The sequence below is a fragment of the Crocuta crocuta genome, unplaced genomic scaffold (assembly GCF_008692635.1).
Source record: "Crocuta crocuta isolate KB4526 unplaced genomic scaffold, BGI_CrCroc_1.0 scaffold152, whole genome shotgun sequence".
NCBI classification, from domain to species: domain Eukaryota; kingdom Metazoa; phylum Chordata; class Mammalia; order Carnivora; family Hyaenidae; genus Crocuta; species Crocuta crocuta.
The window spans coordinates 5,307,469-5,334,749 of NW_027528798.1; the positions used below are offsets into that span (position 1 = coordinate 5,307,469).

The 27,281-nt window shown below is 41.6% G+C and overlaps 1 protein-coding gene across 6 annotated transcripts in view; it reads left to right on the forward strand.

Moving 5' to 3' along the window:
* The window catches only part of ZFP90 (ZFP90 zinc finger protein), a 44,127-nt gene that overhangs the window by 10,768 nt on the left and 6,078 nt on the right, over positions 1-27,281 (forward strand). For 2 of the 6 annotated variants that reach the window (XM_077755650.1, XM_077755652.1), the window contains 3 exons: positions 19,299-19,425; positions 19,764-19,859; positions 23,164-25,265. In XM_077755650.1, the coding sequence (XP_077611776.1) occupies positions 19,299-19,425; positions 19,764-19,859; positions 23,164-24,812 (1,872 nt within the window). In that variant the 3' untranslated portion in view covers positions 24,813-25,265. Of the gene's footprint in view, positions 1-19,298; positions 19,426-19,763; positions 19,860-23,163; positions 25,266-25,578; positions 25,860-26,579; positions 27,181-27,281 lie in introns of those variants that run through there. The other 4 variants (XM_077755654.1, XM_077755655.1, XM_077755653.1 and 1 more) reach the window with 4 other exon arrangements.

Sequence of the window (27,281 nt, forward strand, 5' to 3'; positions counted from 1 at the left end):
AGCTGTGTTTGAGGGATGAGGGAAATCCCAGTTCCTATAGTTTGACTCATACTTAACTCCCATAGTTTGACTCTTGTTGATAACGCTGCTATAAACATCAGAGTACATGTTCCCCTTTGAATCTTCTTTTTATATCCTTTGGGTAAATACCTAGTAGTGCAATTGCTGGTTTGTAGGGTAGTTCTAGTCTTAACTTTTTGAAGAACCTCCATATTGTTTTCTATGGTGGCTATACCAGTTTATATTCCCACCAACAGTGGGTAGTATAGACATTTTGACAGTGTTTTTTCTTCCATTTCATAAACATGGAATGCTTTCCCATTTTTTTGTGTCCTCTTCAGTTTCTTTCATAATGTTCTATAGTTTTACCTTTTTGGTTTGACTTCTTCCTTACTGATTTGGATGCCCTTCATTTCTTTTTGTTGTCTGATTGCTGAGACTAAGACTTCAGTACGATGTTAAATAGTAATGGTGAGAGTGGACATCGCTGTCTTGTTCCTGACCAAAGAAGAAAAGCTCTCATTTTTTCCCCATTGAGGTTGATATTAGCTGTGGGTCTTTCATATATGGCCTTTATGATTTGAGGTATGTTCCATCTGTCCCTACTTTGTTGAGGGTTTTTATCAAAAATGGATGCTGTAGGTATGCCTGGGTGGCTCAGTTGGCTAAGTGTCCAACTCTTAGTTTCGGCTCAGGTCGTGATCTCATGGTTTGTGGATTTGATCTCCATGTCAGGCTCCCTACTGACAGCACAGAGCTTGCTTGGGATTCTCTCTCTTTCTCTCTCTCTGTCCCTTCCCCTTCTCCCAAATTAAATAAACTAAAAAAAAAAAAAAAAAAGAATGGATACAGTGTATTGTCAAATGCTTTTTCTGCATCTACTGAGAGGATCATATGGTTCTTATTCTTTCTTTCATTAATGTAATATATCACATTGATTGATTTGTGAATCACCCTTGAAGCCCAGGAATAAATCCCACTTGATCATAGTGGATAATTTTTTAATGTACTATTGGATTCAATGTGCTGGTATCTTGTTGAGAATTTTTGCATCCATGTTCATCAGGGATATTGACCTGTAGTTCTCCTTTCTAGTGGAGTCTTTGTCTGCTTTTGGAATCAAGCTAATGCTGGCCTTGTAAAATAAGTTCAGAAGTTTCGATTTCTATTTTTTGGAACAACTTAGGAAAAATGGGTATTAACTCTTCTTTAAATACATGATAGAATTTCCATAGGAGGCCACCTGGCCCTGTACTTTTGTTTTTTGGGAGATTTTTGATTAGTGATTAAATTTCTTTGCTGGTTATGGGTCTGTTCAAATTATCTATTTCTTCTCTTTCAATTCTGGTAGTTTGTATGTTTCTAGGAATTTGTCCGTTTCTTCCAGATTGCCCAGTTTGTTGGCATATAATTTTTCATAGCATTCTTTTGTAATTGTTTGTTTTTCTGTGGTATTGGTTGTGACCTCTACTCTTTCATTTGTGATTTTATTTATTGGCTCCTTTCCCTTTTTGAGAAGTCTGGGGGGGGGGTTTCTTTTTTTTTTTTGGAGAGAGAGAGAGAGAAGAGAGAGAGAGAAATGGTCACATCAGTGAGGGAGAGACAGAGGGAAAAGAGAGAGAGAATCTTAAGTAGGCTCCACACCCAGCAGGGAGTCCTACATGGGGCTTAATCTTACAACCCTGAAATCATGACCTGAGAAAATCAGGAGTCAGATACTTAATTGACACTCAGCCACCCAGGTGCCCCACGTTTATCAATTTTATTAATTCTTTCAAGGAACCAGCTCTTAGTTTCATTGATCTGTTCGGTTTATCATTTATTTCTGCTCTAATATTTATTATTTCCCTTCTGCTGGCTTTAGTCTTTATTTGCTGTTCTGTTTCTAGCACCTTTAAGTGTAAAGTTAAATTGTGTATTTGAGATTTTTCTTGATTCCTGTATTGTTGCAATATATTTCTCTCTGAGGAATGCCTTTCCTGCATCCCATTGGTTTTGGACTGTTGTGGTTTCATTTTTATTTGCTTCCATGTACTTTTTTACTTCTTTAATTTCCTGGTTAACCCACTCATTCTTTAACAGGATGTTTTTAACCTCCATGTATTTCTAGTCTTTCCAAATTTTTTCTTGTGGTTGACTTCAAGTTTCATAGCATTGTGGTCTGAAAATATTTATGGTATGATCTCAATCTTTTTATACTTGTTGAGGGCTGTTTTGTGACCCAGTATGTGGTCTACTTTGGAGAATGTTCTGTGTGCACTTGAAAAGAATGTGTGTTTTGCTTTAGGATGAAATGTTATGAATATACCTGTTAAGTCCCATCTAGTTCAGTGTGTCATTTATATATTTGGGTGCTTCCAAGTTGGGGGAATAAATATATACATTTGTTAGGTCTTCTTAATTATGATGTAATGCCCTTCTTCATCTCTTATTACAGTCTTTGATTTAAAATCAATTTTTTCTGGTGTAAGTATGGCTTTCTTTTGACTTCCATTAGAATGATAGATGGTTCTCCATCCTTATCGTTATGTAAACCATCTACCTTTACATCATCTTTTACTTTTTTTTTTTTTTAATGTTTATTTATTTAGGTGAGAGAGAGTCAGAGCATGAGTGGGAGAAGGGCAGAGAAAGAGGGAGACCCTGAATCCAAAGCAGGCTCCAGTCTCTAAACCGTCAGGACAGAGCTCAACTTGGGGCTCCAACCCATGAGCCCTGAGATCATGACCTGAGCTGAAGTTGGATGCTTAACTGTCTGAGCCACCAAGGTGCCCCTCATCCTTTACTCTCAATCTGCAGGTGTCTTTAGGTCTGAAATGAATCTCATGTAGGCACCATATAGATGGGGTCTTGTTTTTCAGTCCATTCTGATACCCTGTGTCTTTTGATTGGAACATTTAGTCCATTTACATTCAGAGTGATTATTGATAGATATTAATTTAGTGCCTTTGTATTACCTATAAAAATTGGTGTTTCTGGTGATTTTCTCTGTTCCTTTCTAGACTTTGTTGCTTTTGGTCCTTTTTTCCCCACAGATAGAGTCCTCTTTAATATTTTATGCAGGACTGGTTTACTGGTCATGAACTCCTTTAGTTTTTGTTTGGGAAACTCTTTATCTCTTTTTCTCTCTCTCTTTTTTTTTTTTTTTAGTTTATTTATTTTGAGAGACAAAGACCCTGTGAGTGGGGGAGGGGCAGAGAGAGAGGGAAACAGAGAATCCCAAGCAGGCTCTATGCTACCAAAGCAGAGCTCGACTCGGGGCTTGAACTCACAAAACCATGAGATCATGACCTGAGCTGAAACCAAGCGCTGGATTCTTAACCAACTGAGCCACCCAGGTGCCACTCTCTTCTATTCTGAATGACAGTCTTACTGGATAAAGTATTCATGGCTGCGTATTTTCCCCATTCAGCACATTGAATATATCATGCCACTCTCTTCTGGCCCAGCATGTTTCTTTGGACAGATTTGCTGCACACCTGATCTGTCTTCCCTTGTGTGTTGAGTACTTTTTTTTCCCCTTGCTGCTTTCAGGAGTCTTTCCTTATTTTTCCTTATCTATGTATTTTGTGAATTTGACTATGATATGCCTTGGTGATGGCTGTCTTTTGTTGAATTTAGTGGTAGTTTTTCTCTGCTTCTTGGATTTTGATGTCTGTTTTCTTCCCCAGGTTAGGGAAGTTTTCAGCTATAATTTGCTCAAATAAACTTACCCCTTTTTCTCTCTCTTCATCCTGGGACTTCTATAATACAAATGTTACTACGCTTTAAGGAGTTGCTGAGTTCCCTAAATCTGCATTTTGACCCAATGCCTTTCTTTCTCTCTTCTTTTCAGCTTCATTATTTTCCATAATTTTATCTTCTGTATCACTGATTCCTTTGGTTCATCCATCTTCATTGTCATGGCATCCATTTGAGCTTGCAGCCAGCAGGTCTTTTGCCCCCAGAGAGACTGTGCCACCTCTCCCAAATGCACTCAGTTGTAGCCAAATGCAGCAGCGTAACTGCTTCTCCCTTTGTGACCCAGGGGGTCTTCAGAGCATGCTGCCCGCTCTGTGTCTGCCCTCCTTTCCCGTCAGACCACCATTACGCCTGCCAAGTGAGATTCTGGTGATGGTGCAGACCTGACACTTCAGACCGTACACCCAAACTTGTGGTATTGAGCCCCTCTCCCTTTCTGAGGCAGTGTTTTGGGAAGAGTTTTTCTTTTGCAGTTCCCCACGTGTACTTTCACTCTTTCTGTCTGTCTCTTTCTGTCTCTCCTGCTCCTCTCTCTGCGATCAGGGTCCCTCCCCATCACAGCCCCTGGAGCTCTCCTCCTCCCCAAATCAACTCTTTGCAGTTCCTACTTTCCACGATATGGTGGGTTTTTTCCAGCTCTGGTTGTGCCTTTTTACTCTCTCAGTCCTCAGATCAATTTCTTGGGTGTTCAAAATGATTTGATATATTTTTCTAAAGTTTATTTATTTATTTTGAGAAGAGAGGGAGTGGGGAAGGGCAGAGAGAAAGAGAGAGAATCCCAAGCAGGCTCCGTGCTGTCAGCAGAGTCCAGTGGGGGCTCAGTCTCAGTCTCATGGACTATGAGGTCATGACATGAGCTGAAAGCCGGGGTTGGACACTTAACTGACTGAACCACCCAGCCCCCTCTCCCCCATGATTTGGTATTTATCTAGCTGTGTTTGAGGGACGAGGCAAGCCTAGGGTTTCCCTGTTCCTCTGCCACCTTGACTCCGCCCTAACATAGACTATTTAATAGAAAAAAGTCATTTGTGATCCTTCTTTAGCACCTCTGTATTTGTTGTAATGAATTTCCTTCTTTTCTCCTTACTGCATGTTTTTCCCTTAAACATTTTCAGTGAAAACGTTTTAAATTTCATATACAGTAAAACCTTGGTTTGTGAGTGTAATTCATTCCAGAAACATGCTTGTAATCCAAAGCACTGGTGTGTCAAAGTGCATTTCCTTGTTGTTTTTTTTTTTAATTGTTTTATTTATTTTTGAGAGAGAGAGAGAGTCAGCTTGAGCAGAGGAGGGGCAGAGAGAGAGGGAGACACAGAATCCGAAACAGGCTCCAGGCTCTGAGCTGGCTGTCAACACAGAGCCCTACGCGGGGCCCGAACCCACAAACCGTGAGATCATGACCTGAGCCGAAGTCGGACGCTTAGCCGACTGAGCCACCCAGGCACCCCTAAAATGCATTTCCTTGTGAGAAATAATGGAAACTCAGATGATTCGTTCCACGACCCAAAAATACTCATATAAAAATGACTACAATACTGTTATATAATACAAAATTATAAAGGAAAATAAAGTAACCTGCACTTATCTTTGAAAACCTTTGTGGCTGGTGTGAGGGAGACAAGAAAGTTCATGCAACTTTTACAGGGAACCTATCCAGTGACACTTGCTTTTGCTTCCTTTTGAGGACTTCCTGGAAATGTGACATTGCATTACAATCACCCACAGTCCCGCAGAGAGAACGAGAGAAAACCATTGGCTTAGTTGTGATCATGTGATGTTCGACATCACGTATTACTTTTATTGGAAGACATCACTTGTTTATCAAGTTAAAATTTATTAGAAATGTTTGTTCATCTTGTGGAACACTCACACAGCAAGTTACTTGCAATCCAAGGTTTTAGTGTAATTTTTATTTTTTTTTTCCAGAGAGAGAGAGAGAGAGAGAAAGCACATGAGTAGGGGAGAATGGCAGAGGGAAAGAGAATCTTAAGCAGACTCCATGCTCAACCTGGAGCCCGACTCAGGGCTTAATCCCATGACCCTTGGATCATAACCTGAGCCAAAGCCGAAAGTCAGATGCTCAACTGACTGAGCCACCCAGGCACCCCTAAAGTTTTCTTTTGTTTTATTTACTTATTTAGTTGTTTTTTTTTTTTTTAGAGAGTGTGAGTGCACTAGTGGTGGGAGAAGCAGAGGGAGAGGGAGAGAATCTTAAGCAGACTCCATGCCCAGCACAACCCTGAGATCGCAACCAAAGTTGAAATCAAGAGTCAGACCAACTCAGCCACCCAGGTGATGACTCCTTTTTGTTTTTTTAAATTTATTTTTGAGAGAGAGAGAGAGAGCGTGAGCAGGGAAGGGTCAGAGAGAGAAAGAAATACAGAATCTGAAGCAGGCTCCAGCCTCTGAGCTAGCTGTCAACACAGAACCTCAAACCCACGATCTGTGAGATCATGACCTCAGCCGAAATTGAATGCTCAACCGACTGAGCCACTCAGGCGCTCCCCCCCCTTTTTGTTTTTTTAAAAACCACTTTTTTTTTTTTTTTTTNCCTCTCAGTGTGGAGCCTGAATCTGGGCTCCATCCCACGACCCTGAGATCATGACCTGAGCCAAAGTTAAGAATCAGATACTTAAGGGGCACCTGGGTGGCTCAGTATTTTAAGCGTCCAACTTCGGCTCTGGTCATGATCTCACGGTTCGTGGATTCGAGCCCCGCATTGGGCTCTGTGCTGACAGCTAGCTCAGANCCCTGTCTTTCTTTCCCTCAGAAATAAAAAAAACATTAAAAAAAAAAAAAAAGAATCAGATACTTAAGTGACTGAGCTACTCAGGTAACACTAAAAATCACTTTCAGTGGCTGTTTTATATTGATTTTCATGAGCATTCTAAAGTTTTTTTTAACCATTTTCTCAGCATTTAGTTGTTTCTAAATTTTTACAATTAAATAGTACTGGGATAAAATTCTATTGGTTATAGTAGGTAATTAAAAAAATATACAGTTTTTAAAAGTTATTTGCAGGGTGCCTAGGTGGCTCAATTTCTAGACTCTAGATTTCATCTCAGGTCATGATCTTGCAGTTCATGAGTTTGAGTCCTGAGTCAGGCTCCGCATTGTCAGTGCAGAGCCTATTCGGGATTCTCTCTCTCTCTCCCTTTCTCTCTGCCTCTCCCTGCGTGCATATTCTCTCTCTCAAAGTAAACCTATAAAAAGTTTTAAAAATTATTTGCATCTGTATTTTTTTAAAGAAAATCTTAAAAAAAAGGTTTTTTTTGTTATTTCTTTTTGACAGAGCATAAACGGGGGAGGGGCAGTGAAGAAGGAGACAGGATTTATAGTAGGCTCTGCTTTAAACACAGAGAGCCCAACGTGGGGCTCAAACCCACAAACTGAGATCATGACCTGACCTGAAGTCAGTTGCTTAACTGATTGAGCCACCCAGGCGCCCCTGCATCTGTATTCTTAAGTGAAATAGCCCTTGGAGTGAGAAGGATCTACAGGTTTTGGTGGTTTATCCTGAACTTATAGAAGCATTCATATTGCTTATTATCTTTTTCTACCTTTTGAAAGAATTTACTTATAAAACAATTAGATCTAGGATTTTTAATAGGGAACAATTTGATTAAGGTTTTTACTTTTTTGCGTCAACATTGGTGATTTAAAATTAAAAAATTATGCACTTCATTAAGATTTTTCACATTTCTTAACACCTGCTATATATTTTATGAGTTTGTTTATTCCATTTATTTATTTATTTTTACATTTATTTATTTTTGAGAGACAGAGTGAGACAGAGTGTGAGGGGGAGGAGAGGCAGAGAGAGGAGACACAGAATCTGAAGCAGGCTCCAGGCTCTGAGCAAACGTTCATCACAGAGCCTGATGTGGCGCTCGAACCCACGATCTATGAGATCATGACCTGAGCCAAAGTTGGATCCTTAACCGACTGAGCCACCCAGGCGCCCCTTTAAAGTAATTTATTTTGTTACATTTCTTTCTGTTTTGAGATTTTATTTTAAAGTAATCTCTGCATCCAACGTGGGGCTGGAACTCACAACCCTTAGATCAAGAGGTACACACCCCACTGATTGAGCTGGCTAGGTGCCCCAGTTGTTTCTTTTATGTACTAGATTTCTCAAAGTTTCCTGTTTGGCTGGCACTTAAGAGGAACCAGCTTTTGGATTTGGCTCTTAATGCCATTATTTTTCTGTTTACCCCTTCTTTTTGTTTTCCGAGAATTTAATTCATTTGATTTTTTTTTTTTTTTTTTTTTTTGGTNTTCGTTCACTCAGCAGTGGAATACTTACTCTGTGCCAGGCGGTGCTTCTTAACTAGGGTCACACTTCAGAACTTGTCAGGAGAAGGTACCTGCTTCCTTTGGGGCAGTAGTAAGGCTTCAGTGAGGAGAGTTAATGAGAAGGTGCACATAAATGACCCGAACTCAGTGCTTGGCCTGTGGTGAAGGTTCACTGGATTAGCTCTTGCTCTTTTATAATGAATCACCTGAGGAGTTTTAAAAATTTGTTTAGCAGGGGTCTCCATGCATGGGCAGGTTTTCTCAGTTGTCCCCATGATTCTGGACAATTCCAACATGCTTGGTTTTAGAGATACTGAAATGTAAAGGAGCTTGAGAAAATGTTGAGGGGGAAAATGTGAATAAACAGCTACAGTACTAGGGGCACCTGGCTGGTTCAGTCAGTAGAGCTTGCGGGTCTTGATCTTAGGGTCTTGAGTCCATGCCCCTACATTAGGGATAGAGATTACTTAATAAAAAATACCTCCCTCCCCCGACAAAAGCATATTTTCTTTAAAAAACATCAACAGAGGTACAGTTCTAAAATGGAGATGTGGACCAAATGCTGAATGGGGAGGCAGGGAGGTGAGGCAGGGAGCTTTTCCAGAAAAGCTTCATGAGGGATGGGACCACTGAACTGGTCCTAGAAAGGTGAGTAGGAATTTTTCCTATAGAGCTGAGGGAAGAAAGTACCTGGTGGTCAGAATAAGATGTGCAAAGGCAAGGAGACTCAAAATGATGTAATAAGGACAAAGAGTCTGGGGTATATGACAGAAGGTAAAATTTGAGAGAAAGATATAGGCCTGTATCCCTGTAACTTCCCTCTTAGAACCACTTCTGTTGCGTCCCAAAGATTTTGGACCATTGCATTGTATTTTCATTTTCATTTGTCTCCATGCATTTCTTTATTTCCTCTTTGATTTCTTGGTTTCAGTGGATTCATTGTTTAGCAGGATGTTGTTTAACCTCCATGTTTGGTTTCTTCCAGATTTTTTCTTGTGGTTGATTTCTGGTTTAATAGCATTGTGGTTGAAAACAATGCATGGCATGCTTTCATTCTTTTTGAATTTGTTCAGAATTGTTTTGTGGCCCAACATATGATCTGTCCTGGAGAATGTTCCACGTGCACTCGAAAAAAACGTGTATTCTGTTGTTCCAGGATGAAATGTTCTGAATATATCAGTTACATCCATCTGGTCCAATGTGTCATTCAAAGCCACTGGTTCCTTGCTGATTTTCTGTTTAGATGATCATCCATTGATGATCTGTTTAGATGATCTAAGGGGGGTTCTAAAGTCCCCCACTATTATTGTATTACTCTTGATTACTTCCTTTACTTTTGTTTGAGCCACTTTATGTATTTGGGTGCTTTCACGTTGGGTGCATAAATATTTATAATTGTTATATCTTCTTGTTGGATTATCTCCTTTATGATTATATAATTTCCTTTGTTTCTTATTGCAGTCTTTGTTTTAAGTCTGTTTTGCCCAATATAAGTATTGCTACCTCAGCTTTCTTTGCACATCTATTGGCATGATAAATGCTTTTCCATCTCCTTGCTTTCAATCTGCATGTCTTTAGGTCTGAAATGAGTCTCTTGAGCATATAGATGGGTCTTGATTTTTATCCATTCTGTCACCCTATATCTTTTGATTGAATCATTTAGTCCATTTAAATTCAAAGTAATTATCAATAGCTAGGTACTTATTGCCATTTTGTTCCTTGTTTTATGGTTGTTTTTGTAGTTCTCTGTTCCTTTTCTTCTCACAGTTTGCTGGCTTTCTTTAGTCATATACTTGGATTCCTTTCTATTTTTTGCATATCTATTACTGGTGTTTGATTTGTGATTACCATTAAGTTTGTATTTAAAATCTTATGCATGTAGCAGTCCATATTAAGTTAATAGTCACCAAAGTTTGAACCCATTCTTTACTCCTCTGCCCTCAACACTTTAGGTATATGGTGACATACTTTAACATCCTTTTATTTTGTTACTCCTTTGACTCATTTTTTTGAAGTTTATTTATTTTTGAGGGAGAAAGAAAGAGTGAGTACAAAGTGGGAGAGGGGCAGAGAGAGAGGAAGACACAGAATCCAAAGCAGACTCCAGGCTCTGAGTTCGTCAGTGCAGAGCTGAACATGGCTCAAACCCATGAGTTGTGAGATCATGACCTGAGCTAAAGTTGGGCACTTAACCAACTCAGCCAACCAGGTACTCATCCCTTGACTCATTTTTAGACATATACTAATTTTTACTGCTTTTGGGGTTCCTACTTTTCTTATCCATACTTACGGTCCTTCCTCTCCACTCACAGTCCCCTTTAACATTTGTTGTAGGGCTGGTTTAGTGGTCATGAATTTCTTTAACTTTTGTTTCTCTGGGAAACCCTTTACCTCTCCTTCTATTCTGAATGATAGGCTTGCTGGATAGAGTTTTCTAGGCTGCAGGGTTTTTTTTCTTTTAGCACTTTGAATATATCATGCCAATCCCTTCTGGCTTGGAAAGATTCTGCTGAAAAATCAGCTGAAAGCCTTATGGGGTTTCTCTTGTATGTAACTGTTATCTTTTCTTGTGCTGCTCTTAAAATTCTCTCCTCGGGGCACCTGGGTGGCTCAGTCAGTTAAGCGTCCGACTTCGGCTCAGGTCATGATCTCATGGTTCCTGGGTTTGAGCCCCACATCAGGCTTTGTGCTGACAGCTAGCTCAGAGCTTGGAGCCTGTTTCAGATTCTGTGTCTCCCTCTCTCTCTCTCTGACCCTCCCCTGCTCATGCTCTCTCTCTCTCTCTCTCTTCTCTCTCAGAAATAAATAAAACATTAAAAAAGACAATGTACATCTTATTAAAAAAATTCTCTCCTCATCACTACTTTTTGCCATTTTACTTATTTATTAAAGTTTATTTATTTATTTTGAGAGAGAGTGCAATGTGCACACAAAAGGAGGGGAGGAGGGAAAGAATCCTAAGTGTACAGTGCAGAGCCTGATGCTGGGCTCAAACTCACAAACTGAGATCATGACCTGAGCTGAAATCAAGAGTCATATGCTTAACTGACTGAGCCACCTGCCACCCCTGCCATTTTAATTACTTTGTGTCTTGTTGTGGACCTCTTTGCGTTGATTTTGTTGGGGTCTCTCTGTGCCTTCTGGATCTGGATTTCTGTTGCCCTTTCCCAGATTTGGGAAATATTCGGGAAGTTTTGGGTTGTTATTTTTTCAAAAAAATTTTATGCTCTCTTTTCTCTCACTTCTTCTGGGATTTCTGTAATGTGAATGTTATTATGGTTGATGGTGTTGCTGAGTTCCCTAAGGTTGTTTTCATTTATTACTATTTTTTTTCTTGTTCCTGTTAAGCTTGATTGCATTTCATAACTCTGTTCTCCAGGTTGCTGATCCATTCTTCTGCTTTCACTGTTCTGCTCTTTATTCTATCTAGTATATTTTTAATTTCTGCTCTTTGAGTTCATCATCTCTGCTTGGTTCTTTTTTATGGTTTCTCTTTGTTAAGGGTCTCATTGAGGTTCTCCACTGTTTTCTCAAGTCCAGTGAGTACCTTTATGACTATTATTTTAAATTCTCTGTCAGGCATATTCCTTATCTTCGTTTCATTCACATCTCTTGCTGTGATTTTGTCCTGTTCTTTCATATGGGACATATTTCTCTGTCTCCTCATTTTGGCTAATTCTGTGACTGTTTCAGTGTTAGGAAAATCAGCTAGGTCTTCTACTCTTTTATTTATTTTCTATTTTTCTATTTTTAATTTTTAAATTATTTATTTTTGTGTGTGAGAGAGAACGAGTACAAGCAGAGGAGGGGCAAAGAGAGGGACACACAGAATGTGAAGCAGGCTGCAAGCTCTGAGCTGTCAGCACAGAGCCTGATGTGGGGCTCAAACTCAAGAACTGTGAGATCATGTAACCTGAGCTGAAGTTGGATGCTTAACTCGCTTAACTGACTAAGCCACCAGGCACCTGTCTTCTACTCTTGAAAGTAGTGGCCTTATGAAGAAGAGGTTCTTTAGTTCCCTGCAGTGCATATCCCTTGTTCAGCAGAACCTGGCACTTCACGGGTGTCTCCTGTGTGTGTTGCATGTGCCCCACTGTTGTGGCTAAGCCATGTTCACCTTCAGCCCAGTTGTCTGCAATGGCTTTCTTTGCCTGTTGTGGGAAGAGTTTAGTTCCTCTGTTGTTAGCAGGACAGTCTAGGGCTGCCTTGAGCTTGAGTTAAGTCACACCAGGCATTTGCCAGAGCCTCGGTGACACCGAACTGCAGGGCGCTCTCCTTGTGTTGTGGTGCGTTCCCTGAGAAGCTTTTGTTGATGGGCAGGGCCTGCGATCAGACCCATTGTCAGCCCTCAGCCCACTGCTGGGGCCATGGTTGGGACTGGTACGTATGATTATTTTCCTCTCTCTCCGGGAGATTCACTTTGGAGCGGGTGCTGGCTCCTGTCAACGCTGCGTGCACACTGCCAGGCTTGTGGTGCTGCTTTGGGTGTATCCAGGCTGGGGAGTGGGAGAGGAGAGTGGTGTCCTCCAGCTCTTTTGTTCTTGGAGAACTCTCCCAAAGATCCCTGCCCCTCCAGCACATGCCCTGAGATAGCAAATAAATCTCCTATCCCGGTGCCCCAGGTGTTTTCCAAGCTGCTGCCTCTATGGTTTATCTCAGTGGGACTGTTTGTGGTGCTCTTTTTAGGGCATGAACTCTGTTTCCTGTCGCTCTGCCTGGCTCTTCCAGAGCTGAACCCACTGATTTTTAGTTCTGTGTGCTAAGCAACCACTTATTGTAGGAACTCTCAAAGTTAGGCCCTTCTGGTTTTTAAAGCCAAATGTTATAGGGATTCATCTTCCCAGTGGCAGTCGGGGTGCCTCAGGTGGAGATCTGCCCCTCTCTGTCCTTGTCCACATTGTCCCTCCGTCCTGTATACTGTCCCACAGATCGATTTGGCCCCTCACCAGTCTTTGCCCTTCCTACTCTTCTCTGCATTTCGATGTGGAGAGTCTATTCTGCCAGTCTTCGGGTAATTTTCTGGGTTACTTACACTGATGTGGATGTTATCTGGGTATATCCACAGGACGAGGCAAGCCTAAGATCCTCGTATCCACCATCTTCCCCCAAGAGAGAAAGGTGATTCAAAAGGACAGTGGCTGAGGTGGAGATCTAGGACAGTCTAGAACAACACTGTCCAAAAGAAATACAAACTACATATTTAATTTAAAACTTTCTAGTAGCCACAAGGTAGAAAGAAATGGTGAAATTAACTTTAGTGATACATATTATTTAACCCAATATAACGGAAATATTTCTATATGAATCAACATTTTAAAATTATTAATGAGGCGTTTTATTTCTTTACTTTGGTGCTAAGTCTTTGAAATCCGATGTGTATTTTACACTTGCCACACATCCCAATTTGAATTTGACACATTGCGAGTGTCAGTAGTGCACACGTTTCCGGTGGCTGCCATATTAGCATAGATCTAGAAAGTTACTGCCTGGCTTACTGGCATCATTGGCAGGGGAGGATTTGAGCAGGATTTGATAAATGAAGGGGAAGGACTGTATATAGGAGATATTTTTGAGGCTCTTGGGAATTCCAGGGCATAAAGGAAAGATGAAGAATCAAGGATGAGGTCCAGGTTTTCAGTGTACAGCTGGACGTGACCTTTCACCCTCCTGCTCTTAAAACTCCTGTGTCTTCAGTTCAGGGAACCCATGTTACAGATAAGAAGATGGGACCAGGAGGTCTGTGATTTAACCAAGGATATTATATATTATTAGGGTGCTGCTTTTAACAGGCCCAGGAAATTGAGTCTTCTCAAGTTAGTGTATGCTGTTCCTAGTTCTTTGGACCTTTTTTTTTTTATTATTAATATCAACATGAGGAAGATGAAGTACTTGATACTTCATGATAACCTTGTTAATTTTTAAATTTTTTTTTTAATGTTTTATTTATTTCTAGGAGAGAGAGAGAGAGACAGCATGAGCAGGGGAGGGTCAGAGAGAGAGGGAGTCACAGACTGAAACAGGCTCCAGGCTCTGAGCTGGCAGTCAGCACAGAGCCCGACGCGGGGCCTGAACCCATGAACTGCGAGATCATGACCTAAGCGAAAGTCGGACGCTCAACCGACTAAGCCACCCAGGCGCCCCAACCTTGTTAATTTTTAAAAGGGGTTGCTAATGAGGTCCAGTTATATCTGGAGGAAGGGTAAAAGGCTGTAGAGTTGATCCGGCCTAGAGTGGCTCACTCACACCAGGGTCTCAGTACATTTTTACCTGTTTAATTTTGCGAACTCTCAATTGTCTTATGTACCAAACTGGTTCTGGTCTCCAGATTCAAAGGTCTTGACCCTTTAGGAGCACAGTGAAGAATAGTAACAGATACTATAACATAGTGTCTTATGAGTGTGCTGGAGAGCGGCCCTCCTCGTGGGGAGTGTGAGGGCACTTGACCCAGACCTGGGGGTGGGAGTGGAGCACCAGAGGAGAGAGGTTTACTGAGCCTTGGTGAGAGAATAAACATTAGCTAAGCAGAGGAGGGAAGGCCAAACGTTTTTGCAGAGGCAGAAGAGAGCGTGGAGTTTCAGGAGCTGTGCCTCTTCTGCAGGCTGGATTATGGCATCTGCTGGACGGAGAGGCCAGAGCGGAGGCTGTGGCAGTAAGGTGGGGACCAGGTTAGGAAGGACTCTGAAGGTCACACAANCCCAGGCACCCCTCAAGAAAAGCGTTTATTAAATATTTATAGCACACCCACTATGTGCCAGGCCTGTTCTAGGCAGTGGAGTTAGACATAAAGAAAGTAAATAGTATCCTGCTCTCCTCTGGTCTGCAGTTGTGCTGTACGGACTGTGAACAAATGTAAAATATATGTCAGGTGGTAAGGACTGTGAGAAAGAGAAGAAGCCAGAGTGACAGTGGCGGGTGGGATGCTCGTTTATGCAGGGCATTCAGGGAAGGTTGCTCTCATGAGGTGACATTTGAACAGCAGCTGACGCCAGTGAGTGGGGAGCCACGCATACCTGTGGGAAGAGGCTTCCAGGTCAAGGGAGCAGTCAGAGCAGAGGCTCCCTAGCAGAAACATCCTTCGTGTGTTCTGGGAATCTGAAGGAGGGCAGGGCGAATGAAGGGGGGAGAGTAGGGGTGAGGGATGAGGTTCAAGATGAAGTCGGGGAGATAGTGAAGGGCCAGACTATAGGGGCCCTGTGGTCCACTGTAAAGACTTTGGGTTTTACTTGGAATTAATTGAGATCCTGTTGGGGATTTTTATGCACAGGAGTGACTTGATCCAACAGTTTTTAACGAGATGACTCTGGTTGGTGTATGGAAAACAGACTTTGGAGCAAGGCATGAGTGCAAAACGAGAGAGGCAAGTTAGGAGGATGTAGCCTGGTCCAGGTAAGAGGTGGTGGCTGCCTGGTTTGTAATTTGATCAAAGGTTTGTGTTTGAGAAAACTGACTCTGACAGTGGGTAGGAAGAGTAGAACAGAAGTCAATTGTTTCATTGTGGCAAGAAATGACATTTGTTGGACTTGGTCTAGACATTTGTTTACTGGTCAGCACATTCTTTACCATTAGTGTAGTCTGTTTGGGGAAGCAGAAAAAAATCAGGAGGCCGCGTATTAAATAGGGGGTGGGGAGCACCTGTTAAGCCTCTGACTCTTCATCTCCAGTCAGGTCATGATCCCATGGTTTGTGAGTTCAAGCCTCACATTGGGCTCTGCCTTGATGGCAGGGAGCCTGCTCGGGATACTGTCTCTCCCTCGCGCTCTGCCCTTCCCCTACTTGTTCATATGTGCTCTCTCTCTCTCTCTCTCTCTCTCTCAAAATAAATAAACTTAAAGAAAGAAGAGGGGCACCTGGGTGGCTCAGTTGGTTGAGCGTCCGACTTTTGGCTCAGGTCATGATCTCATGGTTTGTGGACTCGAGTCCCGTGTGAGGCTCTGTGCTGATGGCCAGTTCAGAGCCTGGAGCCTGTTTCAGATTCTGTGTCTCCCTTTCTCTCTGACCATCCCCTGCTCATGCTGTCTCTTTCTCTCTCAGAAACAAATAAAACATTTAAAATTTAAAAAAAAAAAAAAAAAGAAAAGGAAGAGGGGAAGGGAGGGACCTAGGGATGCCTGGCTGGCTCAGTCACGAGAGCATGTCATTCTTGATTTTGGGGTCATGAGTTTGAGCCCCACATTGGGTGTAGAGATTAATTAATTGATTAATTGTAAATAAATAAGGGGGAACAGTTAAGCAGAGGAATCTAGGTTGGCCGATAACCATCTGTCACTTAACCAGAGTGGGCTGTATGTTTACAGGACAGAGTAGGCAGTGGGGAGAAGGTGTTAACTTCTCACAACCTAACTTAAAATTAGGTTGCCTTGCCTTGATCCACCCCCTTTTTCCTTGCTGGCCATGCCCATCCCAAGCCCAGCATTTCCTTTCAAGTGTGGCCATCCATGGATTGGATTCCCACTTCCTTCTCCCATCCAAATGGTACTTACACCTCGTCAGGCCCAGTACATAGCCTGCCTTTCCCAGGTTTTCCTGCTCTGAATGCCTGTGGTACCTCACTATATATCGTCTCATATTGTGCTCTAATAAATTGCACATTTTAAAATAAAATGGAATGTATTCAATGACTGCAGTGTTTTTCATTTGCATTTTTTTTCTGCCACAGTGCATCTGGTAAAGCCAGGCACCTAGTAAATATCGAGTGTCATCTTACCTGGCCCATTCAGATCCCTAATCTCAGAAAAGTCTCCCACGTTTAAGCACATCCTGTTCCTGCGGACCCAGCTGCAGTGTTGAGCAAGAATACAATACAGACAGGCCAGTGGTATGTGTGGATGTGGTCATGTTCCTCCCTCAGTAGAAGGGGCCACTCCTGTCTTCTCTAAAATTCAAATCTCTGTCAGGAAACCAGTGTTTAGTCTGAATCAGGCACTTGCTGGACATTGGTGTTTTCAAGTTAAAAAAAAAAAAAAGAGTCTCTGCCCTTATAATGCTCATGATCTAACTAGGAAAACAAGTATTAAATGGATTATTAGGTTGTTTTTTTTTTTAAATACTTTTATTTATTTCTAGGAGAGAGAGACAGCGTGAGCAGGGGAGGGTCAGAGAGAGAGGGAGACACAGATTCTGAAATAGGTTCCAGGCTGTGAGCTGGCAGTCAGCACAGAGCCTGACACGGGGTTCGAACCCACAAACCGCGAGATCATGACCTAAGCGAAAGTCGGACGCTTAACCGACTAAGCCACCCAGGCGCCCCAATGGATTATTAGGTTTATTTGAATAATTATGGATGTACAAAATGCTTAACGCATATAATATGAGTATTGGCCCTCCAGTAGGGAATCGGAAGACTGAAGATCTGTTAACCAGCACCTGAAATGTGAAACAGAATTAGCAAGGGAAAGATAGGTGGGGAGAGAATGATACCCTCCAGGAAATTGAAAGAACTCCAGTTCAGCTGTAGCCAAGCACATGGGAGGACACAGAATAAGGCTGAAACTTCCTTCACTGCTGTAATGAACTCAGCTCTGCTTTTTCTTTTTAAATTTTTTTTTAATATTTTATTTCTTTCTTGGAGAGAGAGAGAGACAGCGTGAGCAGGGTAGGGTCAGAGAGAGAGGGAATCACAGACTCCGAAACAGGCTCCAGGCTCTGAGCTGGCAGTCAGCACAGAGCCCGACGCGGGGCTCGAACCCACGAACCGCGAGATCATGACCCAAGCGAAAGTCGGACGCTTAACCGACTAAGCCACCCAGGCGCCCCAACTCAGCTCTGCTTTTAATGTCTTTTCACACTAATTGTCTTTACCATATTTAACAATAGACTTTTTTGAGGCCAAACGAGGACCAGAAGAAATATTTAGATAGGGCATGGTGACGTGGTTTAACAAGGCCTGGTAAGATAAGACTATAATCAGTCCCTGAGTATCAGAACTGGTTGGGGGGCATGGGGGATCTCAGCCAGCCTAGGTCCAGTGGGGTGGTAAGGAAGAAGTGATTGGACAGGGGAAGAAGCAGGAAAAGACCTTTGACCCCGAAATTCCAATTCTTACTACTATATTTACACAAAGGAGTTATTGTAGTGATGTTTGTAGTAGCAAAATACTGAAAATAATCCAAATGTCTACTAACAGGAACTGGTCCATTTATTCATTCAGCAAACATTTTTTAAGCGTGCACTCTTTGCGGGGCATATAACTGATCAAGATAGATCAAGTCCCTGTTCTTATGGAGCTCATGGTGGGGGAGACAGAAGCAAACAAGTAAGTGAATCACAGATTATTGTTAGAAGTACAAGTACTTTTTACCTGAATCTGTCTGGTTCCTGAGTTCAGGGGGCAGGAATTTGGCCGTGAGAGATAGCTGTGCTTGGCGGAAGATTAATGTGGTAATGTGATGGAGCGTAAATTAGAGGGAGGTGCAGAAAAGGCAGCTTTTCTGAGGGGACTGTGCTCAAGATGAGACCGAATAACTAGTAACTAGTTGTCAAACAAGTGGAGAGCCCAGGGGAAGAGGGAGAAACCAGCATAGAGGCCCAGGATAGGATGTATTCAGGGATCAGCAAGGTGAGCCTGGCTAGAGCCCAGTAAGTGGTGGGGAGGTCTGAATCTTACCCTAGTAGCATGGAGTGCTGTTGGATGTAGTCAGTGAATATGTTGTACTTGTGTGTGGAGCACTATGAAGCAATTCAAAGGGATAAGGTGAAATGATATGTACTACTCTGGGAAGATCTCTAAGATATGTAGTTAAATGCAAAAGGCAAGCTGTAGAACAATATGTAAGGTATTTCACAAAACAAGAATGTGTGTATGTGTGAGTGAAACATGGAGAAAGGGACTCTTATGTGTATATACTAAAATGTTAACAGTCGTTATTTCTAAGGAGCATGGTGGGATTGGTGACGGGGGTGAAGGAGGGCTGTTGTTTTTACTCCCCATTGTATTTGGATTTTCTGACAAAGGAAGTGCATGAGCAGTGAGGAATTGATGATTGTATGACAGGGCTTGCTTGGCTTTATGGGAAAACAGGACCGCTAATAGGGATATGGGATTACAGGACGTGTTGCCGCCTCTCATGACTTTGCTGCCTGCCATACTGGATCCTTTACAAAATTATATGAGCAACTAGTATGTTTAACCCAATATTGCCTCCTCAGGATATCAAATGTGTGATCACTGTTCCTGATGACCATACAATACAGTATGTTCCCAGTAGTGCTATGGGAACATTTTTGGTGTTGATTCCTAGTTGAACAGGAATGTGATCCTACAGGAATCTGTGACATTCAAAGATGTGGCTGTGGACTTCACCCAGGAAGAATGGCACCACGTGGACCCTGCTCAGAGGCGCTTGTACAGGGATGTGATGCTGGAGAACTATAGCCACCTGGTTTCTCTTGGTAAGGGCCGATTCAGGATCTTGCCTACTGGCAGGTCTTTCATTTCTCAGTTGCTGAGGTTGTGGGGCTCGTAGATCAGGTGGCCATGAGGAGGGTGTTCACGGTTAGAGCCTGTTCTCTTCTTTGGGACTCAGCTTTACAGTTTTCTGAGCCTGTTCTTTAAGTGAAGTTCTTTCTTCTGCGGAACTGGAAATAGGTCATTTGATTGCATGACTCCTCAAGTTGCACCTCTTTTTTCCTTCAGACTTCCTGAAGATCAAGGACTAGTACTGACTTATAGGAAGGGTCTTTGTCCGCTTGCACAAACAACCAAATCTTGTGTATTTACCCATGAGCAGGATACCAAGTTTCCAAGCCAGAGGTGATCTTCAAATTGGAACAAGGAGAAGAGCCATGGATATCAGAGGGAGAAATCCAAAGACCTTTCTGTCCAGGTAAATGGCGGAGGGGTGGGGGTGGGGGGTCAGGCATGCAGGAATCAATGCAGACAGTGGCACAGCTGAGGGGTGTGGGGAGCACCTTCACATTGGTACTTTGGGAGTTCCTGTACCTGGAGAACACCGAGCCGTCTCCTGGATGACACTTCTGCCTGTCTTCCTTCTCCAGTAGGGTGTTCCTGCTGCTGGCAGGCCTTAGAGGAAAACGTGTCTCTGTCCTACACATTTCTCCCCATACTGTGCCCTCTTGCTGGATTATTTTCTCCTCTGGTGTCCTCAGTCTCTCATCATTATTAGCAATCCCTTTTCTTATTCATTCAGACATTAATTGAACTCCCCTGTCGTCTTCTTTCGTCTTGCTGCTTTCATTGTCAGTGGCCCCAGACTTGTAGGAGATACATACAGTCTTGATTCTCTGCCTTTTCATAACCTCCTTCAAACTTCTCTCCCTGACTGCACTTCTACGCCACCTGCCTGGGGAGTAGTACCATCTTCTTTCCATCCTGCCTTTTTGCCAGTTTGCTTCATTGCCTCTCCCCATGGTTCCTGGATTATCCTTTCCTGGTATCCTGGCTTGCTAAGTATTTCTTGGCTTTAAGACTTTGACTTTTCTTGGTTTTCCCCCTAAACAAATCTGCCTTAAGGAGTCTGCTCTCCATCTTCTTCCTCTTTCTTTCTCTGTTACCACCCTTAAAGGGCACCTGGCTTCTGGTAGTTACAGCTCTTGAATCTGTACTGTGGACTCAGAAATCATCCTGGTCACTTTTTCCCCTTCTTTCAGGACCTCTCACCATGTAGAATTCCCATGCAATTAAATACCTAAAGTCTAAATCATCTCATTTCTAGCCAGCACATTTTGCTACTTTGTCCATTAGAAACCACTGGATTTCTAATCCTTCAGGCCAAACACCCCAGTCCCTATAGTCGTTTTCTTGCAATTCAGGTTATTTTCCTCCTAAACCAGGCCCCAAGTGGAGATTACTAGATTACCCAGTTGAAATTGCTCACCCTGTGTTTTCTTTTGTAACCTATATTGGATTTTTTAAATCTTAGCTTTTTTGAAATATAATTGACATACCATGAAATTCACCTTTTTGAAGTTTACAGTGTAATGGTTTTTCAGGTACTTGCTGAGATCTCCAACCATCACCATTATCTAACTACAGAACATTTTCAGCACCTAAAAAGAAACCCTGTACCCACTAGCAATTACTCTCCATTCCCATCCTCACTACCCCTGTACCCGTTAATCTTTTTCTCAATGGATTACCATTTCTGGATATTTTATGTAAATGGAATCGTATAATATGTATGTAGTCTTTTGTGACGGCTTTCACTTAGTGTGAAACTGTCTCACAGTTCATTCATGTTGTAGCATGTTTTAGTACCTCCTTCCTTTGAATTGCTGAATAATAAGCCATTGTATGGACCTACCACATTTTGTTTCTCTGTTCATCGCTTGGTGGACCATATTGGATTTTGACATTTTGTCTTCATAAACCGCTCTCCTCTGACAAGCTTTTGCTGTCACTGCCTATGCCTCATTATAGGAAATAGAAACTTCCACTCAATTTAAAGGTCACCTATCATACCTTCCAGTATTCTCTTTTTGTTGTCACTAAAACAAGCTCCACTTGAGTTGAACTTTTTAATGTTTTCTGTAAGTAGTGTACACTTTCCCTCACTGGGTGATACTTTCTACGTATCCAAAGCTATCAATTCCTTAAGTTCAGGGTGTCTATCCATAAACGTAATATATACTAATATATTTATTTTTTCCTTCCCTGATCACAAGTACCATTTATATCATCTTTACCAAACAAACTCAGATTTAAAAATATACCATTTGATGGTTTTCCCTTTTTTTCAGATGATTGAGTCTTGTTTCTAAAATTTCAAGCTCTTGGAGAAAGAGTCTGTTATATGTCTATGTGTTTTGTCTATGTTGCAGAGCACATAGAAGGCAGTCAGGAATTAATTGTTTTGGAATATGGTTGGGGAGAGAACTTTCTCATTCATTCATATCAACAAGCATTTCTTGAATGTCCCTCTGAGAAGTATTCTAAAAGAAATTAAAAGCATTTTCTGTCCTGGGGAAATTAGAATTGAATCTTATTCCAGGGTGAGGAATTTTTGGGGTTTAGGATCCCTTGGTTGTAGATTTTTTTTCCCTCCTAACATTTTACTATGAATATTTTCAAACATATGGCAAGTTGAAAAAATTAATACAGTGAACATTGTATACCTACCACCGAGATTCTGTAGTTGTTACCATTTTATTATATTTGCTTTATCACATACTCTTCATCTATCAGTCGGCCTTTTTGATGCATTTCCAGTTAAGTTGCTGACACGAGTACATTTCACCTCTACGTACTTCATATGTATCATTAACTAGAGTTCAGTATTTTTAATTTTTTTAAAGAAAAATGTAAGTACAGTAAGATATGCAACTCTTCTAAGTACCATCCAGTTGACTTTGACAAATGTATTCACCCATCTAATCCAAATTCATTTCAGTATGGAACATTTCCATCACTTCAGGACCTTTTTTCCCTTAGTTTTTAAAAGTTACTGTTCTTAGAACCTAGAAGCTAATTAAGTCTGTGCTATTAGTATTCTGAGGTTAAGTGGGAATTTAGAGATCAATTTATTAGGCAGAGTAGAATCCTTTTTGGTTAAGAGAGCTGAATAGTATAGAACTCAAAGAAAGACTAAAGCCACAGACCTGACTGTAAAGGCAAGGACAATTTGCCTCCTGATAAATTACTTTATGTCAGCTTGTGAAGTACAGCCATTGATCTCCAAGTATGTCAAATAGTAATTTCAGTTACATCAGTGGCTACAGATTTTCTCTGCAGGATTTGAAGATTTGGAGCTTCAGAGGTAACTTTAAAGAAATTGTGAAATGGCTGTATTAGGAAGACAGATTTGGGGATGATTTGTAAAATGGACAGGAAGCATGGAGAGCAGATAGGATCGTGCAAGACAGACCATGATTTTTCTCCAGTTGTATCTGTGCCCAACCTCCTCACTTATTCCCTTGCTTCCTGACCAGCCCTTCCAGGTGGGCATCCTCATTCTAGACTTGCCATACACTCGGGCTCTGCAACCTGCACTGTACCTGCACCTCTCTGTACCCTTCCCTTTCCTTCATTGTGGGTCTTCTCTCCCAGCTCCTGGATTAATTTCAAAACAGAGTCATGAGTAGTTTATATCTCTTTCCTTTCCCCATTCCTACTGGAGCAGTTTGTTTCAATAGAAGGGAATAGGGGACTTTTGCACATTGGATTTCTTTCAGACTGGAAGACCAGGCCTGAAGCCAAATCTTCACATCTGCAGCAGAGCATATCCGAAGGATCCCGTAGTGCAGATGGCCTTTCACGCGCCACATTTGAAAACGCTTGGGATGTTAGTAGCCAGTTAGAGAGGCACCAGGAAAACTGGAAAAGGTATCTGGGGCCAGATGCATCCACCCAGAAGAAAGTAATCACACCAGAGGAAACTTTTCAGCAAAATAAGTTTGGTGAAAACCCCAGATTGAACACAGTTCTGGTTACACAGCTGAATGTTCCTTCAAGGCCTAGTGAATGTGATACACTTGGAAGCAGTTTGGGACAGAATTCAGATATAATTAATCAGAGTAATATCCTTGCAAAAAAGAAACCTTACAAATGTGATAAATGTAGAAAAGCCTTTATTCATAGATCATCACTTACTAAACACGAGAAAACTCATAAAGCAGAGGGAGCTTGCCCCAATGGTACAGATCAGGGGATTTATCCTGGAAAGAAACACCATGAATGTACTGACTGTGGGAAAACCTTCCTCTGGAAGACACAACTTACTGAGCATCAGAGAATTCACACTGGGGAGAAGCCCTTCGAATGTAATGTGTGCGGGAAGGCCTTCAGGCATAGCTCATCCCTTGGCCAGCATGAGAATGCTCACACGGGAGAGAAACCTTACCAGTGTAGTCTCTGTGGGAAAGCCTTCCAGCGCAGCTCCTCCCTTGTTCAGCACCAGAGAATTCACACTGGAGAGAAACCCTATCGATGCAATTTATGTGGGAGATCTTTTAGGCATGGCACATCCCTCACCCAACATGAGGTCACACATAGTGGAGAGAAACCCTTCCAATGTAAGGAGTGTGGGAAAGCCTTTAGCAGATGTTCTTCCCTTGTGCAGCATGAAAGGACTCACACAGGAGAGAAACCTTTTGAATGTAGCATATGTGGGAGGGCTTTTGGTCAGAGCCCATCCCTTTATAAACATATGAGGATTCATAAGAGAGGCAAACCTTACCAAAGCAATAACTACAGTGTAGATTTCAAGCACAGCTCATCTCTAACTCAAGATGAAAGTACTGTCAGTGAAGTGAAATCCTATCATTGTAATGACTGTGGGGAAGATTTCAGTCACATCACTGACTTTACTGATCATCAGAGGATCCATACTGGACAGAACCCCTATGAATGTGAGCAGAACTTTAATCAACAACCTATATCTCATGCTGGAGAGAAACCCTATCAGTGTAATGTATGTGGAAAAGCTTTCAAAAGGAGTACAAGCTTCATAGAACATCACAGAATTCATACTGGAGAAAAACCCTATGAATGTAATGAATGTGGAGAAGCCTTCAGTCGACGCTCATCACTTACTCAACATGAGAGGACCCACACTGGAGAGAAACCCTATGAATGTATTGACTGTGGGAAAGCCTTTAGTCAAAGTTCATCCCTCATTCAGCATGAGAGAACTCATACTGGAGAAAAACCCTATGAATGTAATGAATGTGGGCGAGCCTTTCGGAAAAAAACCAATCTGCATGATCATCAGAGAATTCATACTGGAGAAAAACCTTATGCTTGTAAGGAATGTGGGAAAAACTTCAGTAGAAGCTCAGCGCTAACTAAACACCAGAGAATTCATACACGGAATAAACTGTAGAAGCCCTGAAATTAAGGAATGTGCAGAAAATTTTAGCTAAAATGTTGTTCATGTTCAGTATCAGAAGATTCTTACTGGAGAGGAAGCTTGAAAATGTAATGAATTTGTGTGTGTGTGTGTGTGTGCGTGTGTGCGCGCGCATGTGTATGGTGTGTGAAGAAAGCTCTATGCTAGTAAACTGTTTTTTTTAATAAATAGAAGGTACATTCTCAAATCTGACTACAGACTTTTGTAAAAACAACTACAAGCATTACATATAACCAGTTGGAAATGATATGCCTATGTATTGGACTTTATAAAGCTTTTAAATCCGTTTATGCAGGAGATCATCAACTTTGAACAGTTTGACTTGTAACTGTTTACAGTCTTTTTTAATAAAACTCCTGCAATAATGACCAAAACTTACTTTTAAAATTGCTTGACAACTGCATTCATCTGCAGCTCTTATGTTAAATTCACNAATGTTTTTTTTAATAAATAGAAGGTACATTCTCAAATCTGATTACAGACTTTTGTAAAAACAACTACAAGCATTACATATAACCAGTTGGAAATGATATGCCTATGTATTGGACTTTATAAAGCTTTTAAATCCGTTTATGCAGGAGATCATCAACTTTGAACAGTTTGACTTGTAACTGTTTACAGTCTTTTTTAATAAAACTCCTGCAATAATGACCAAAACTTACTTTTAAAATTGCTTGACAACTGCATTCATCTGCAGCTCTTATGTTAAATTCACCATGGAAACCAATTCCACCTCCAGGAATTCACCATTCGAAGAATGAGATCAACTGGTCCAACCACTTCGTTGTACAGATGAAGAAACCAAAAGCCAAAGATTTGAAGTGGTTCGCACAGTGTGATACAGCTTGTGATGGCACAGCTGGGTGGAGAATGCAGGTCTCCTGGATCTTTTGCCCTGTCAAAAAAAAAGATTCTTTTGCCTGGAATTCTTTCAGTTGTCTGTCCAATGAAAAAAGGAATTTTAGAATTCAGAGGGCTTTAAAGTAAATTTTTAAATAAATCAGGTGCACAAACATTTAATGAGCGCTTAAGTTGAATACTTTGGGATTTCATAAAAGCATAAGAGGCAGCAAACTACATGCAAATGTATCACAGGCCTATTTTAAATAATTTGCTGGGGGCTTACATACCAAAATGTTAACAAAAGCTGTGAATAGTTCAACTACTGGTGCCGTTTTTCCTTTTCCCAAGTGTAATATTTATGCTTTAAACTAACATACGTCAGTTTCATAGACCTATTAAGTCCTCTTATCATGCTTTTTATGACACTCCCATGAAAAAACACTGCCCCAAGCTATCTGTATTGGATCAATGGGAAGACAACACAAAACTAAGAGGGAAAAATTTCCCCCAAATTAATTTCACTGTGTAGCAGTATAAATGTAATTACCCATTGTCATAAACTTTGTCTTTAAATCAGTTTAGGGAACTGATCTAATGTTCTCTCATGCCTCATGGGCTGTCCTAAAGGAATTTCCCAGCCTTTGTTCATGGTGCCGACAGTAGAGAGAAATTTGGAAGCAGCTGTGCACTTTGACGCCTTTCACACAAGAGCCTCTCCCCTTTTAAGAAAATAAAATTTTCCCACCCTAATGATCATGAAGTGGAGTGATGTGGGCAGTGTCGATGATAAACCTTCCTTACTGCCTTCTTCGCATGCCAAGTAGCAAGATCCATCCTCCTTGTCTCATCCTGGACAACATGAGGCAGCTCCCAAAGATTCTTCATAATTCTTTGCAGGAAAAATATGCATGGGGGTTGAAATGTGTGGTGTCTGGCCCAGCGAGTCTATTACAAGTTGGACAAGATGGAAATCTGCCCTTCCAAGACATTAACCATTCAGAAACACCTTGTTTGTGATGTTCTATGCTCAACACACACCCACAGCGCCAAGACCATGAGTTGTCTGATAGGTAGTTTGATGATGGGTAATTCTACACAGACCCTCCCCTACTCAGTGACTGCCTTGCTTATCAGGAGCTTGTTTGCTGCTGATTGTTTGGGGGTCCCCATAGGGGACTATTTGGAAGAATGACATAAATTGTAACCAGTTGAGTGCTATCTTACTTTTATGAAAGTTTATAAAGACTTGGTTCCAGAAGACTCAAAGGAAACCACTGGTTTGTGTGTGTGGAGCTTGGCCTAGAGCAACCGGTTCTGAATATCTGCACATCTTCACTGACTGAAGGAGCCCAGAATGTTCCTGGTTGGTTGAGCAGAGGATTCTCTAGTTCCAGCAACCAGGCACCATGCACTAATGAACAGCCGGCTTTCTAGGCCACATGAAATGCATCCTTGTAACATCGTTGTATTATTTCAATAAATAGCCTTCTTAGTTGAACAGGAGTCAGTTTGTCTTTTTCAGTTTTCAGAACATGGCTAAGATTAAAACCATGGTGTGTCAAGAAGGAGGGATTAACTGCTAATCTCATCACAGTCAGG